Source organism: Acanthaster planci, linkage group LG15 (assembly GCF_054643075.1).
Source record: "Acanthaster planci isolate LZ-2023a linkage group LG15, COTS_SCS, whole genome shotgun sequence".
Classification (NCBI taxonomy): domain Eukaryota; kingdom Metazoa; phylum Echinodermata; class Asteroidea; order Valvatida; family Acanthasteridae; genus Acanthaster; species Acanthaster planci.
The window spans coordinates 2,198,536-2,213,874 of NC_141791.1; the positions used below are offsets into that span (position 1 = coordinate 2,198,536).

Here is a 15,339-nt window from a genome sequence, read left to right on the forward strand (position 1 = left end):
CAGCCGTAGTTTTGCGTTGGTAGCCTAGCAAAAAGAAAAATCGGAGTGACATTGTTGGTACTGTTAACCCCACTGTTGGATGCTTTGCTGACTTCTTTTCCCAATTTCACTCTGATAATCTAACGCTGGTACCTTTGACTGAAGACATTTCTTCTGATTCTTGATATTTGAAAAAGTTGCTGGGGGAAAAAAAGTTCAAATGACAAGTAAAATTCCTGTTTCTGGCTGATTTGGAAACCCCGCTCATTTCTCATGAATCGGAACTAGACATAATTTTGGGGGGAGTACACTACTTATTCATACAAAGAGGCCAGCTTGTAAATTCCGTCATTACAATTCACGCCAGCTGTGTGTGGAGTCACGCAAGACTTGCGCACAGATGCCACGCGCGTGGCCTCTCAGAGTATCTTCTGTTCTGTGGTCACATCTAGAGACAGCAGGAGTTTATTTTCATTTCCCACTGTCCTGAAAACCTGGCCAAGGGATGAAAAAACAAATTTCTGTCCCTGACAGCTGCCGTGGCGTAAACTTGAACGATTGGTGACTCATTCCACACACTCTCTTTTCCTCATTGCTGGTGATCTTGTCAGATTATCGGCAAGCCTGCTGCGTGAAGCAAGTTTTGGCAGGCACGTGTTTGAGTCACCTCAAATCAGTAAGATAGCTTGACGATTTCTTTTTTTTCCCCTTGAATCTCATTTTTCCAGGGACTAAAGATGCATATGGTTGCATCATGATGTTTTGTAACGGGATATTTTCGGTTCGGCAATTTCCTGTGACCGTAGGAGTAGTTGTCAAATGTGCTGTTTCTCGTCAAGACACATGAAAGTGTATTGACGCACCCCATTAGGTAGCCATTTGCATGTACATGTAATTTAAAGTGATCACACAACTGTGCTCGTAGGCATACGGTATTACAAAGTCAATTATGTTTAGTGCAAATGTACATGTACGTTGTATCAAAGGAAACGATGCTGTACAGAATTTTTCCCTTTCCTCCTAGCCAGTCCTTTTAAGAGCAGTCATTCTCTTGGGAATTTTGTTTTAGTTACCGGGATGTTCCGGGACCGGTATATCTAGAATGCGAAATTTTTCAACCGTTTCCCTTGCTGCACAAAAGAGTTATTTGAGGGATCTAAAATGTGGGTCTTGTACTAAGTACATAATATACAGTATAAAGGATGAAAACTTGCATTGCTTCTAGTTTTGACTTCTCTCTGGAGAATGAAACAGTGGGTCATTTGTCAGTCCAATTTTCACCTTTCACACAGATGTCATTCCCACTCTAAATAGAAAGCACTGTCAGGGTTCATCTCCGAAATGTCACAGCTTACCCATTCAGAAAATAATTTCTACTGTGTCAATGCCCTGCCATGTACATGAGTGTACCCATGTACTCAATGATACAGACATTGTTTAATAAATGTGTATATAGATTTGCCTCTACTTGGCCACGGATGCATTTATGGAGAAACGTCTTTACAGTCCCTGCATTGACAAAGGCCCCCCACTGCTAAAAATAAAATGATGGACAGCATTGATCTCCGTCAATTAAAGAACAGATTAGGGTTTGACCGCAGTAGGTGTACATTGTAGATTGTGGTTACCGACTTCCCTCAGGCTGCATCCGAATCTCGTGTCTAGAGCCAGGTCTAGGTCTTCGCTCCATTTGAAATGTATGGAGACACATAGACAATAGACCTAGCCGTAGCTCTGGAAACCCGTTTTGGACACGGACTCAGCTAAGCCAAAGCAGTTGTCATCCTCTTCCAGATTCCCGAATTTCATCCCCCTTGAGCTGTGTTCAGTGCCTCGCCCAGGAAAGTCCCCAACAATACGGATCTCCACTGATACCAGGTATCAGGCTCCGAGTCCCTTCTCTAATGGTGAAATAACACAACTTGAGATGCGCTTGTTTGTAGGTCCCTTAAAGGAATAGCATTGCAGTAGTAGGGCGGTTACCCCCAAAACTGTGGGACTGATCACCCGCACGACGACAAATCCCACAGTTCTTGGGGCAGGAGCAGTGGTGTAACTAGGGCTAAATGTCCGGGGGGGGGAGCTCCCGGGATCCACACATTTTTTCAAGGGGACACCACAAGAATGTAGGCTGCAGCTGCATTTCAGTGGAGATTATTCAAAGATTTCAAATGGGTGTGTGTGTGTGTGGGGGGGGGGGGAAACGGGCATCCGCTTAGGGCTTGTCCCTCTTACCCCGGTAGTTACGTGGACAGACCTGTTACTAAAGATTGATTGCCTGTCACTGGCACTCTTTATTGGCACTTCAGGTGCTTATTCGTGTTTGATAGACACTTGAATGGTCATTGGCATTAGGACATGTACATGTACATCTGCTTACCTGTACAGTGTACCGTGTACTTAAGAAGTTCTTCAAACATGTACATGTACTTTACATGCATGCTACACATGTACACATGAATAGTGTAACTTGTCAGATACGTGCACTGCACATGTACAATTGTACTTGTGCACATGTGCTTATTGATACATTTACCACATGTGCGACATAAATTGCAGACAGCCAGCCTTTCCAGGAAATATCACAGAACAGCATAGGAAGGAATATACATGTACATGTATGCACAGGTGTGAACCAATTTCCTCGGGTCAGCCAATGCTCATTTTCCCATATTTCACCACCTCATCCAATAGCGCAGTGCACACTGGTACACTGTACATGTATGTATGCACTGATGGCCCCAAACAATCGTGGATGTTACACAAAAGAATTAATGACCGTCCACGATTCCCGATACGTCCACGATTGCCAAACGTGTACAAAACATATTAGAGGCCTTCCAAAAAAGTATGAAGAAAAGAGGACAATAGGAACGTCCACGATTGCCCCCCAAAACACGTTTATACATGGATGAATGCGCAGAAGTTACATGTACATTGGACAGTGGGTGATGACACCTGGGAACATTTTTTTTTTTTAAATTTTAAAAACCAGAACTTCAACAGAACTTCCACCAATTCTTTGCCCTTTTTATTAAGCACTCTCAGAATGTGTTCATTAAAAGAGGAAAAGTGATCGTTTTTTCAAAAAAACGCGAGAAGGACATGTACTGGTGTGGTAGTGTACATCCTATAGCTGTTGCGTACACCCCTGTATTGTTGAACAAGGCCCAGTCTGTCTTTTAAAAATTGTCTCAGACAACTTTTGGGGATCCAATTTTCAGTGGCTGGAACCTTTAGTTCATAATATACTGGTAGGAACGTCACTTCCCCAAAGAAGAGATTGTGGTTACAGAGCGTCTGTTCTGCAGTGTTTTTTTCTTCTTTAGAGACTTTTCCTTTAAACTGACAGACTTGTTGACACAGAAAGCGGAGCCGGTGACAGTGCAACATCTTGATCTGTCCCGTTGTTTGTCAGGAAATCATCGCCAGGAGTGGTGGGCATTAACGATACTCCAATTGGTGGCAGTCATATCCCTTGGCTTTCCCACTCACTCCCCCCCCCCCAAAAAAAGGGAGAAAAAAATCAAGGGCTTCATTATCCCCTCACATGTCCCCCATCCGTAGTTCTGCTGCTGCCTGCCGCAGGGCTGCTCCACAAAAAACTAAACAGGAATTCATGACGACGTTAATGACCCGTCGCACGTCATCATGCACACACACGTACATGTACACCAGGGCATTTTTCTCCCGAGTCTGGGCCCAGACAGTCTACGGGTGAATCATGGAAGGCCCAGCGAATCACCATACAAGTAGGCTGCCGCAAAGCTTGCTGTGCTGCCGTGCGCTATCGGCGATCAATTTTCTGCTATCATTGGAACATCAGAAAAGGGAATAATGGCACCTAACAGCAGCCACCACTTGAAAAGAGGTTAATGCTCCATTTCTCTTACCTGAGGCCACCAGATGGTCTGGTTTGACTGGGAATACATACATACATGTAATAAGCATTTTGCGAGTTAAAATTGAATTAAATCTGATACACTGAGTTATTTGTTTGCATTTAAACATAATTTGAATTCTCCAGACTAAAGACACTGTTGCTATACATGAACCTTGTGATTCAGAGCAAGCTTTTGCATGGCAACCACCATCCCTGGAATGGACTGGTTCCTTTGTGCAAATCACGAGGTGTGTCTCTAGTATGGAAAATTCATATTGTTATGTTCGTGTGAATTTAAAGAACTCGGTGTACCAGATTTTTATTCAAATTTAATTTGCAAAAGGCTTATTACACCTCTCCCTCTCCTACTCAGGCTTTGCAGATTTCATGGAGGATTTCTAATTTGATTTTAATTTATGGGATGGCAAAGCTACAGGATTATTATAAGGTGTCATTCTACCTCAGAGTTTGAAAAAGGTGTCTGTGTATTGCATAATTCCTCTGTTTATCCCAAACCTTGGACCTGATATTTCCACCTGAGAAAATGTTTCATCAGGCAGCCTCGATACCCCGGGATTTTTCCCCGCTGCAGAAAGTATACAGTCCGTGTGTACACGTGTATAATATGTCTCTGTATATAACGCAGTGACATTAATTCATCCCTTCATTTCTTAAATCCATTATTTTTACGTCAACTTGTACTGCGCCGTTGATCATTTTAAGGGAACGGTGCATAAGAACTTTTCAATTTTTACTGTTATTATTATACTTGCCAAGATTTCCCTACACATACATGTATGAGTACCTTGTAGGCCACTGCTTTTGTAACAAAATGACTAAGTACATGTATTGTATGCTCAGAAGTAAACTACAATGTAATCAGGTTGAGAGCAGTTTCAAAAGTGTGGTTAAAAATACAGTGCAGTGACCTCAATTTTTGAATGGAAAAAAAAAGATTACTATTATGGAGGCCTCTAAAAGACAGCTGACTAGATGATGAACCTCTCTCATTTGAGCATGCACACATTTATGGTGTTTATACATGTTCCTTGAGTTTCTCTCGCCAAGGTTATGTGGAAGTGAACACAGTGAAGCAGGGTACAGCTGTACCCACAGTGTTGAATGGCAGTGAAGTGCTCTCACCTTGTCGTAATATTACCGCTGGCAGGTGTTCATATGCAGATTTATGTAACCGCAAACTTGACTCTGACATTGGCGCGTCAGTTGCGATGGCGTTATCATACCGGAAGCCTGTGAGGCTCTTCAGATTGTTTCTGTGCCGTTCGCGAGTGCCCGAGAAGTTTTTCTGATCAAATCGGGCTAAAAGGAGGCGAGCACATACACGAATCGGGTCACGAGTGACAGGCGACGGGACCCCTCAGGTGGCTAATTGAATAAGTTATCAAGGGAGGCGTGAACGGCCTTTGCAACAGTGCCCGAGATGGGTCAGCGGAGAAGACGGGCGGGAGGAAAAATCAGACAACCTGGGGAATGTTGTTGCCCTCGGAATGCAGGGACCAGAGGAAACTGGTTCATATGCACGTGCTTCTGACTTAAACCATGAGATAACTGCATGGTTCATTGAGTTTCATTTGTCAGGCCAAGGGGTAAATTGTACGCTTGTGACCTTTCTGCAGCATTTTACATGCCATGTGAGTTTGAGAAAACCCTTGTTGTTCTCATTCACTTCCATCACTGATAGTTTCCCTTAATAATGCAGATACACGGTCATGCGTTGGTTCTTTCTTCCTCTGTGAGGTCACAGAAATTTTTGCCGGTTCCCTCTATCAAAAATTCGATGCGCAGTAAGAACGGCACAAATTTTACCCAACTGGTGCCAAATTAAGCATGACATAACTCTACGAAAAGACTTAATAATAATAATAATAATGTAGATTTATATAGTGCACTTATCTGGGAAAACCGATCGAGGTGCAATTCCATTATTGTTACCCCTGCTCACTGGGCCCGTGAAACATTCTAAATACCATCTCAGCTCCCTGGAGAGTATACAGCTCAATGCTGCCATTTCTGCGCAATGCAGCTAAATCAACCACAATCACCATCTCGGTCCTAACAGGGTACCCAATTACTCCTGGGTGGAGAAAGACAAAGCGCCTTGCCGAAGGGCACAAGCACCATGACCCCAGGCTGGATTCGAACCCGAACCCGATGCTCTTAACCACAAGGCCATGGTACAACCAAGTGCACGGTTGTACTGGGGAAGAAGGTGCAAGGGGGGGGGTATTGAAGACGACGGTGTAGGGTCAAGCACAGTGTCTTTCCTATTAAATGGCAGACTAATCCGAGAGGATGCTGCCACTGCTGTGGCACCGCTCTTGTGCAAATGTCACATGAATTCTTTACGAGTTGCAAGTCTACCGTTGGGCATCTCAGTTGGCTGAACAGGCATTTGATGTGCTTGTGACCGACTCCCAACGTGTAGTAATTACGGTTGATGAGTTACTCAGTACTAAAGCTTGCCTTCCACCTCTGTGGCCCAGGTTTGAATCATGGGCAGCATGTGGATTGGGTTTTCACTCCCTGCTTGATTCCATGGGTTTCCCTTGGACTATTTATCCAGGGTTTTTCTTCCCACCTCCGAAACTAAAAATTTCTTCATTGTCCTAATTGTCAGTTCATCCTGTATTTGCTGCCGAATGCATTGTTGGAGGCACAGAAATAAATAGATAGATAATAACAAAAAATAACAACAGAAAGCTTGAACTGGAATTAGTTTGAAAACTGGCAGCGTCCATGATCGTGAATGAATAACCAAATACAAGGATTAACATCTGTGGGAGAAAGAGCATAACCGTTGACTGGATATTTCCCAGGGATCAAGGCTAAACATGACATGCCAGGTCATAAATTGTTCAACGGGGCACTGAGCTGAAAATGGCCAGGACTGGGGAAAAACAAAAATTAATGAGCAAAGGTCCCCAGTGATGTGCAATCGTGCCATTCACGTGTCTGACTTGCACTACACAGCATTGGGGACAATGGGTCCCCCCCCCCAAAAGTGCATGTTTGTGCCGTGACCTCCACAAACGCTGACTTTGTAAGACTTTAAAGGGTGCACTCCATTATTTCTCTGCATGACTGAACTAAAACACTGTTTTCGTACAAGTACATACAAGTTCATGTACGTAATTGCCATTAATCAGCTGTGCTTGATTTCCTTGGAGAAAAATGCCGAGTGCGTCTGTCTGGGTGGCATGGTGGGTTCCAGTGTCATGAACATATAGCACCCAGGGAGTTCTGGGCTTTGGGAGCTGTGTGTGCTGAAAGGATTTGTAATAGAGCTTTGTATTTTTTACCTGTCTTGGCACAGTTGTATAATTGACAAGTGTCAGCAAAGGCACAGGTGTCACTGGAGCCTGTTTCAGCAAAGGCACAGGTGTGACTGGAGGACGTACAGTAGAACATTGCACCACTTGTACTAAAACAATTACTTTAATACAACCTGCCAGAAAAAAAACAGTGTCCATACAAGTGCTGTGCAGCCCATTAATATAAAACTTTGAACATACAGTTTGTAGATGTGGGCTTACAATCGGTTTATTCAGGCGGATATTACTTTGTGCCTCAGAAACATAAGTCTGCCACCACGGTTCATTTCTTCAGGCAGCTTATATTTTGAACAGTTTTCCTCGCCTTTTTTCTTTAATCGCAGGTGAGCGACTTTGCATGGAGTCACGACGGCCGCATGGCCTTGATATGCTACAAGGACGGCTTTGTCCTGGTGGGATCGGTCACCGGTCAGCGCTACTGGTCATCCATGCTGAACCTGGAGGCCAAGCTGCTGTGTGGGGCCTGGGCACCAGACGACAAGCAGGTAGGTGTCCGGGATGCACACTCCAAAGGCTCCTGCACGTGGCCACTCGAGGGTGCTTTTAAGGATTCCAGAATACCTGTTTGTTGTAACTGGATATTTGCACTCTCTGTCACAGGAACTGTTCCCGAACAAATTGAACATGAAGGGAAGTATTGCATCACCAATGAATTTTGTTCATGTTTTTGTGGATTAACACTTGTAAAATCTTAGTTTAAATACTTTGAACAGAGTGTAAGAGGAAAAAATACAATTTCAGTTTGAAATAAATTAAATCAGTTTACGAAAAATAGAGGGAAGGCAAAAACTTTCATATTTGTAAGACTTTAGTACAAAAATACATTAACTCCCTCTCTCAAATAATTTGGGACATTACATCTTTAAATGAAAAAAGTAGGATTGGCTATGTCTACACTATTGTTGGTGCACAGGTATTGCTTGGCACATCAGATGGACAAATCCTGGTCATGGATATCCATGGAGCCATCGTGACCCAGTGCACGCTGGCCGAGGATCGGCCAATCAAGGCCCTTCTCTGGTCCTCGGAGAAATTCCGTATGATCAACGTCAGCGACAACGAATCAGATGAGAAGCCGGACAAGAAGAAGCGAAAAGGTGAGAATTGATTCCGTGGCTGCGGAGATTCTCGGTGAGATGGGTTATGCATGCGTGTGATCTCCTTGGCTCGTGTCAGAGAGGGGATAGTACCGGATACATGTTTGTTTATTCTTGTACGCGTGATTCATATATATTTCAGGGTCCTTCGGCGAGCAAGGATGGCCTTAAAAGATTAAGAATTAAGTACACTTCGCTTGTATGGCTGAAAAATGGCAGTCGAGTCAATAATGGGATGAAATTTTGAAGCCAACTAATGAGGAAGTAGAGACCTTCAATCAAATAAGGTTTCAGAAGTTCACGAAAAATCTCCCCCCCCACTTTTCAAAACGTTCCAGACATCATTATTATCATTTATTCGGCCATTCAGAGCAGGCACTGGTTGGACAATATTCAACAGACATAAAAATCAGTGGACTAAACCAAAGGACATTACAAATAACAAGAAGAACACATTGACAAATCTGCAGTGCGCGTGTATATTTTTTCCATTTTTTAGATGAGCATATCATACAATGTTTTTGTACACACTTTGCTCGTTTGGTGTACTGTTACATTCAGGTGAGTACGCGTTTGGGTTCAAGCGCACCGTACATACATGCACGCCAGTGCACGTGTAATGGTACTAATTCACCATTGATTCACCAAACCACGACCAAATTTTGGTCAGGCAGTCAGTTTGTTACGGTGGAGCAGGTGACGAAAATTTGATCTTTCTCCAAAGAGTCTTCTTCAGTCTGCCGCCTAATACCTTTGGGATGAGATAATTCCAACTGGAGAGCTGACAAAACTGAAACCTTAGAATCTACATGTATTTCTGAATGTGGTCTGGCCCCAGTCTAATTTAGAGACAAGGAGTAGAGAGAGAAAGTAGAAGGAATGAATGATGTGGCAGTGAATTCGTCATTCACTTTATACTCAAGAATTTTTTGTTCTGAAATTTAGGCTATTAGGTTCCAAGGATTGGAATAGGTTTGCGTGGATAAATTGATAGCATTTTACACCCCCCTCCCAAAAAAAATCATCTTTGGTATTAGGATCATAAATTTTACAAAAGCTTGTCATAAATTTAGGGTGTGTAGGAGTGTTGGCTAATTTTAGTGCATGACACTGCTCAGGATATTTATAGGGGCTGTTATTTGTCGTAGTAAAGCCCCGATTTAAAATTGAATGACGGTCTTCTTTGCGCACATACATTGCCCTCTCTGTCATATGAATTCCCCAAAGATTGCAGCTGATCTTGCCAGTTTCCAACTGCCTTTTGCCTGTAGATGTTCATGCTTATCAAGGGAGAATAGATGTGGGGAAACCTGTCAGATCGTAATTTGTTCCAGTTTGATGGAATGGCTCACATAATGCACGCTCGGCTCCGCATGTTTGCATATAATTGGCAAGACATCGCGTCGTGTGGTGATTGACTGTGCTCGGCACGTACATGTGCAGTATCCTGAAGCCTCGGGGCGTATTTAAACTTTAATGAGGCACTTTGGCTTGTCATTGTCGTGGTGCGGGTGTTCCTGTAAATTTGCCCGTCGGGCGGGGGGGGGGGAGACGGGAAAGCCTGCAGAGAACAGGTTTTGACGTACATGTATTCCCGGATCAGGGCTTTAGGAGCTTGCTCGTCTGGTGAGGGTTGCAGGGCAAATTGTGCATGGCGTACACGTCTGCCGGGGAAGCGTTAATCTTGGATCAGATTCAACTCGGAGGTGATTATATTGAGAGTGTCATTTGTAGGGGAGAGAGAAGAAACAGGTTTCCGATGTATGAAACCAGCATCCACAAAGAAGAACATAGCACTGCTCCTCATTGGAAGGGAATTCAAAGTGACTTTTCATCGAAATTGAAAATTATATGCAAACGATGGATTTTTAAAATAAAGTGTAAAAATGGTAGGAGGCACCTGAAAATAACTTAACGAGACAAAGTTAACTAAAACAAAGGCTTTTTTAATTTAAGCATGAGAAGCCAGTAGGTCTAAAGGTTTGTACATGTACCTTTTGAGATAAACAGTTCTCACTGTGAAACCAGACTTGTTTATCGGAAAGCAAACGACCCTCATCGCATTTGTCCCAGGATTCATTCATCTCAGTTTTGATGAGCTGGTCTTCCATCACCACTGGCAGAAGCCAAAAAAGGTCGGGGGAAAAGGAAATGAGAGCCCATGTGGGAGAGTTGCTCAGTCTTGCCAGTTTACAAGACTGAGACCTGAAGTCCTGAACGTCCCTCCCCCCAAATCAATCCGCTGTGACCTTTGGGCCGCACCGTTGTCATGTGGCAAAGACAAGGTTCTGATTAACTCACAGGAAAGTGCTCGCCCAGGAATGGGCGTTTGCTTTGTTACAAGTGTTGTGCGCTTAAAGTAAAAATGGCCTACAGTAAAGTGAAAAGGGCTGAATGAACGTCGGATAATTGTCTGAGAACTTTCACTGTAGTTCATAACTTGTTGCATTGTACAGTGGAAATAGCAGTAGTCTGGTACTAATCCTCAAATCCTGCTGATATGCTCGGATAAAGTGTACTTCAATATTCCAAGGGGCCGTAGAAGAGGGGACAGAAATTATACAGAGTCATTTCGTGCCAAGAAAACTGGAAACTGAGTGACAAGCTGTATCGGTTCAGGACAGACTTCACATCTGCCTGAGAGAAGGTAAAAGTCAATGCATGTTAAACACCTGCATTGCACTATTATTATTCATGTGACTGTCTCCTTGTCATTTTGGAAGATTACCTGTCTAGAAAGTTAACGGATGCAGGTCAGTCACCCCTAGTTGCAGTCACGTAGTCTGTCAGTCTTTCGGGAAGGCATTTTGCACATCCAGAACGACTCAGTGCCTCACCTACAGGCTGCGTAATCTACTACATGTTGTAATCACCACTATTCACCGACCAATGTCTGCGCCCTGAGTAATGAAACTTCCTGCGGATTTGTGTCTCGCCGTCTTCGTGCCAGCACAAAGTCCTCTCACCCCAAACCTTGCACTTAGTTCTTTCTTAATTCGCCTTGGAGGGAAACTGATTAATTTCCAGAAATGTAATGTTGCCAAGCATGAAAAAAGAAAAAAAAAAGCAAAACAAAAATTCAAAACCTTACAAAAACAGAGGGGGGAAAAGTGCAGATGATGTGCTCTGGACAGCGACTTACGAAGTACTTTTGAGGGAAACTGATTAACTTTCCAGAGTTGTACTTTTGCTGAACATGAAAAAACAAGGGGCATTTCCACGGTGACTCGCATTACATTTTAGTCCATTTTGAAACTTTAATAACCACACATGTACTGAAATGTAGCAGTTCGAAATTCCACTGTCTTTCTACTGCTGTGAGAGCCATACCAGCAATATCTGAAATGAAAAAACAGTTCTAGTAAAATTTAATGACTTTCCTTATGGGTACCATACTTTTACAAAAATGAAAGGCAATTTATGACACCTTGCAAATTATTAAAATATTTAGTACCTACAGGCATGTCCTTGTAATGTGATAGGTGAAGTACATACAAATATGAACATTTCATGAGCTGTCACTGTGTTTCCTTGGATTGTTTGGCACTAGTAAACATGTCTAATGTCGTGGGCCACAAATTATCAAAGGTGACCCTGCAGGCACTTCTGCTGGGTCATGTGGAAAACCGTCAACAACTCTCAAATCACTTTATGTGTGGTTTGTGAAAAAAAATGCTCCTTAACCATTTTACTACAATGCCATACAGCAATACAGGTATTTTCCAAGTGCTACGTGTAATAAGTACACTGGACAGCAAAAGAAACTTGCCACTTCTGTCAAAGGTCACACATAAAAATTCACCTCATAGAAATAAACAATTTTTGTACACAGGTATGCTGCAATACCCCTTACAAATCACATGCCCAAAAGCAAGTGATTGTCTTTATAACAAAGAAGAAATTTGGTCACTGAATCAATCAATTAATATTGTCAACTGTACAAGTTTTAGGCCTAGTACATGTATTTCAAAATGACACTTGAAATGCAGAAAGAGAAAGATAAAACAAAATTAAAAATAAAAAAATAAAAAAAATAAAGAGAACAATCTCAAACTGGATAAAAGTTGGCAAGTACTTTTATTTTCCCAGACCGGCTGACTCCCGAGAAATCTGCTCCTTTGAAATTGATACAGACACTTGCTTCAACTGAAAAATTCCAGAGTGCAGCCTGCCTCTGTGCACGTGCACAGGACTCTCAGAGCAGTCCGACAACCAGACATGGGACATGCGCATGGCTCCGGTGTTATCAAACACTGTCTGGGCTCTGTCAACAAAAACATGGGCTCCTTGTGAAATATGACACACACAGACATGCACGCACAGTATGTACCGTACCGTACTTGTATCTTTATGGTTATTCGCAAACACCAGGATGATTAAGGTGGGGGGGACAAGACTTGGTGTACATGTATGTGTTCACGTGCTGTCTTGTTCTGGCTTTACACTCATCCAAAGCTATGAAAAATTTGCCACACTGTACATGTAGATGAAGACCTGTGTCGTGTTACATGTGCGTGTTTGCCTTCCATTTTTATGCCAGGTATTTTTACATATTCAGTACACTGGCATGTACATGTATTTGTTGAGAATGTATTATTAAATATATTTGGATTAACACGTGTGTGTGTATAGAGCACTTGCAGGCTTGGCACAGACGCACCAGATGGCATTGAATGCACAGTTATAATTTTCCTACAAAGATGGCGCCCTAAGAGAGAGATCTATAAAATAATGTTCATCTGTAACGTAGACAAATGAGGGACTCATCACCTGTCCAACAATACTCCTCGAAAATACAGTCGTAAAGTTTACATTTGAAAGCGAAACTCAGTTGAAGCTTGACCAACTTAACCGGATGAGTTGACAGTCGTCTTATACCAGAAATCTTTTCTAGGTTTTCATAGTTCCATAAAAGTTTGTTCCAGACCAAAGCCGTCTTCGGTCCGGCTGTTACACTACTGGGCCATACATGTACATGTGTTTGAGGTACAATGTACATGTACATGTGTTTGAGGTACAATGTACATGTACATGTGCATGTACACACTGCACAGCTGTTGAATTCTGCTCCATATTACTGCCGACTTGAACCCATCGGTTTTTATCTTTATCCCTTACAAGTTTCTTCCTGCTTGAGAAAATTGAGATTTCCTTCCTTATTGTGTTGGCGAAACAGCACAAAGTGCACTTACTCGTAACCTTATTGGGCCTGGTACAGCAGTAAACAAGAACTCTAATAATTAATGCTATTAAACTGTCCCTATCCATTTGTTTCATTTAGTTGTGTACATGTATTCAAATTTATGCCAAAAGAGAACCTGTAAAATGAATGTCGCTTTCGATCATGTCTCCAGGATACTTTTACTTGTGACTCCAATGTGAACCGTTCTGTTGTGTTATTGTACATTAGGGATGAAACAGTTCAGGCTTATGAATGGAAGTAACACCAAGTAGTGAGCGTAGAACTATCCAGTTGGAGTATTCAGAGAGCAAAATGAAGGCAAACTGCGCTCGACTTTCCTGAAGCCGAGCAGAGTACACTGTTTGTCAAGACCTCCTCTCGCCAGCGGCTCTTCCCAGAGCCGTTACTTCTTCCTGAAAGAGAATGCAACCACAGTGTACATGTACCTGCACAAATATGGAAAATGCGTGCTTAGCAAAAACAGGTCACCAGCCAAAATTTCCTTAGATGCAACATGTATTTGCACTGGTACTCGAACAATTTTGGCGTAGCAGTGTTTCTTCTCAGAACCACACTTACTCATAAAAGGGAATATTGTACATGGTGTAACCGCAAAAAATCCTTAACTGTCGATCCGCCATGCAAACTTTCAAGCGCTACCTAGCAGTGTTTTCTTTGTAGCAGCTGTGTAAAATATTGTCCCCCTAAATCCTTGACGTTGTTCCAGCAAATTTTGCATTTCTCCTCTAGCTATTACGGATTTTGACTTTCTCATTCGCCGTCGAGAGACTTCAGCATGGGCCCTGGCCTGCTGAAGATGGTGTGCATGCTCAGTGCATCACCCTACAATGAAAAAGTCAGACATCCTAAACAGTGAAGCCTCATGTGTGTCCTTGGGTACCGGCACGTATACCAGTGAATAACCTGCGATAAACTTGTGCCCAATTGCATCAGACCTCGTTGTAATTACTTCATTTGGAGAGAAAAAATGAAGGAAATAATTATCCAAGGAGCTTCCTTGGCTCACAGGACAGATTTGGTTTCTGGTCAACCAATTAAAAAACAAGAAAAAACAAACAACACCAAACTAGGAAAATTCTTTGAAACAAGTCTAAAGGTCGTTTTAATCAAAGCCACCTGAGCCCGAGCATTGTTCAAGACCTGCATATGACAGAATTTTTTGGTTACACTGTTACGATCCTGCTACTTAATGTGTCTCTTTCCTTGTCCCCCAATCTCGCCCCTGCAATACATGTACATGGATACAACTATACAAGGATGTATCCAGGGACGTATCCTGGTTCGAAAGCCCTCGTTAAAAAGCAAACAAAAATTTCCCGCTCCCTCAGAAACTAATCACCACTGCTCGGCTGGAATCCAAGATTGCTCTGCAAGGGGCCGTATCGGACAAGGCGAATAGTGGATCAACTGTATTCCAATACCCGGGTCCTGTAATGAGACCTGATTCATGTTTTCCATCAGCGATGGTTGACCAAAAGGTCTGGAATATGTATTTACTGTATCCCTACTTGCAATCTTTAGATAAAATAAATTACCCGGTACTCTCTTTCAAATATTCATCATTGCTGTGAAATGAATTTGCATTCGTTTGCACAGCACTTCCCAGTTCAAAATGATATCACTCTTCGGTACGGTGCACATCAACATTGAGTTCTTCATGTGGGTTTGCTCATTAAAAGTATGACAGAGGACATGTCAGAAGGGATATGAATTTTCTAATGTCTACATGGCCTATCATTGACTGCATATGATGTGTACATACATGTTTCTAATTCATAAATGTAATTACTGTTGGGAATACTTATGTGGGTTATTCCAGAAATT

At 42.6% G+C, this 15,339-nt stretch overlaps 1 protein-coding gene across 7 annotated transcripts in view; it reads left to right on the top strand.

The window, feature by feature from the left end:
• tulp4 (TUB like protein 4) overlaps positions 1-15,339 on the top strand; it is a 49,762-nt gene that overhangs the window by 16,288 nt on the left and 18,135 nt on the right. For all 7 annotated transcript variants that reach the window (XM_022226135.2, XM_087146570.1, XM_022226136.2 and 4 more), the window contains 2 exons: positions 7,539-7,700; positions 8,129-8,312. In XM_022226135.2, coding sequence (XP_022081827.2) covers positions 7,539-7,700; positions 8,129-8,312 — 346 coding nt within the window. The remainder of the gene's footprint in view (positions 1-7,538; positions 7,701-8,128; positions 8,313-15,339) is intronic.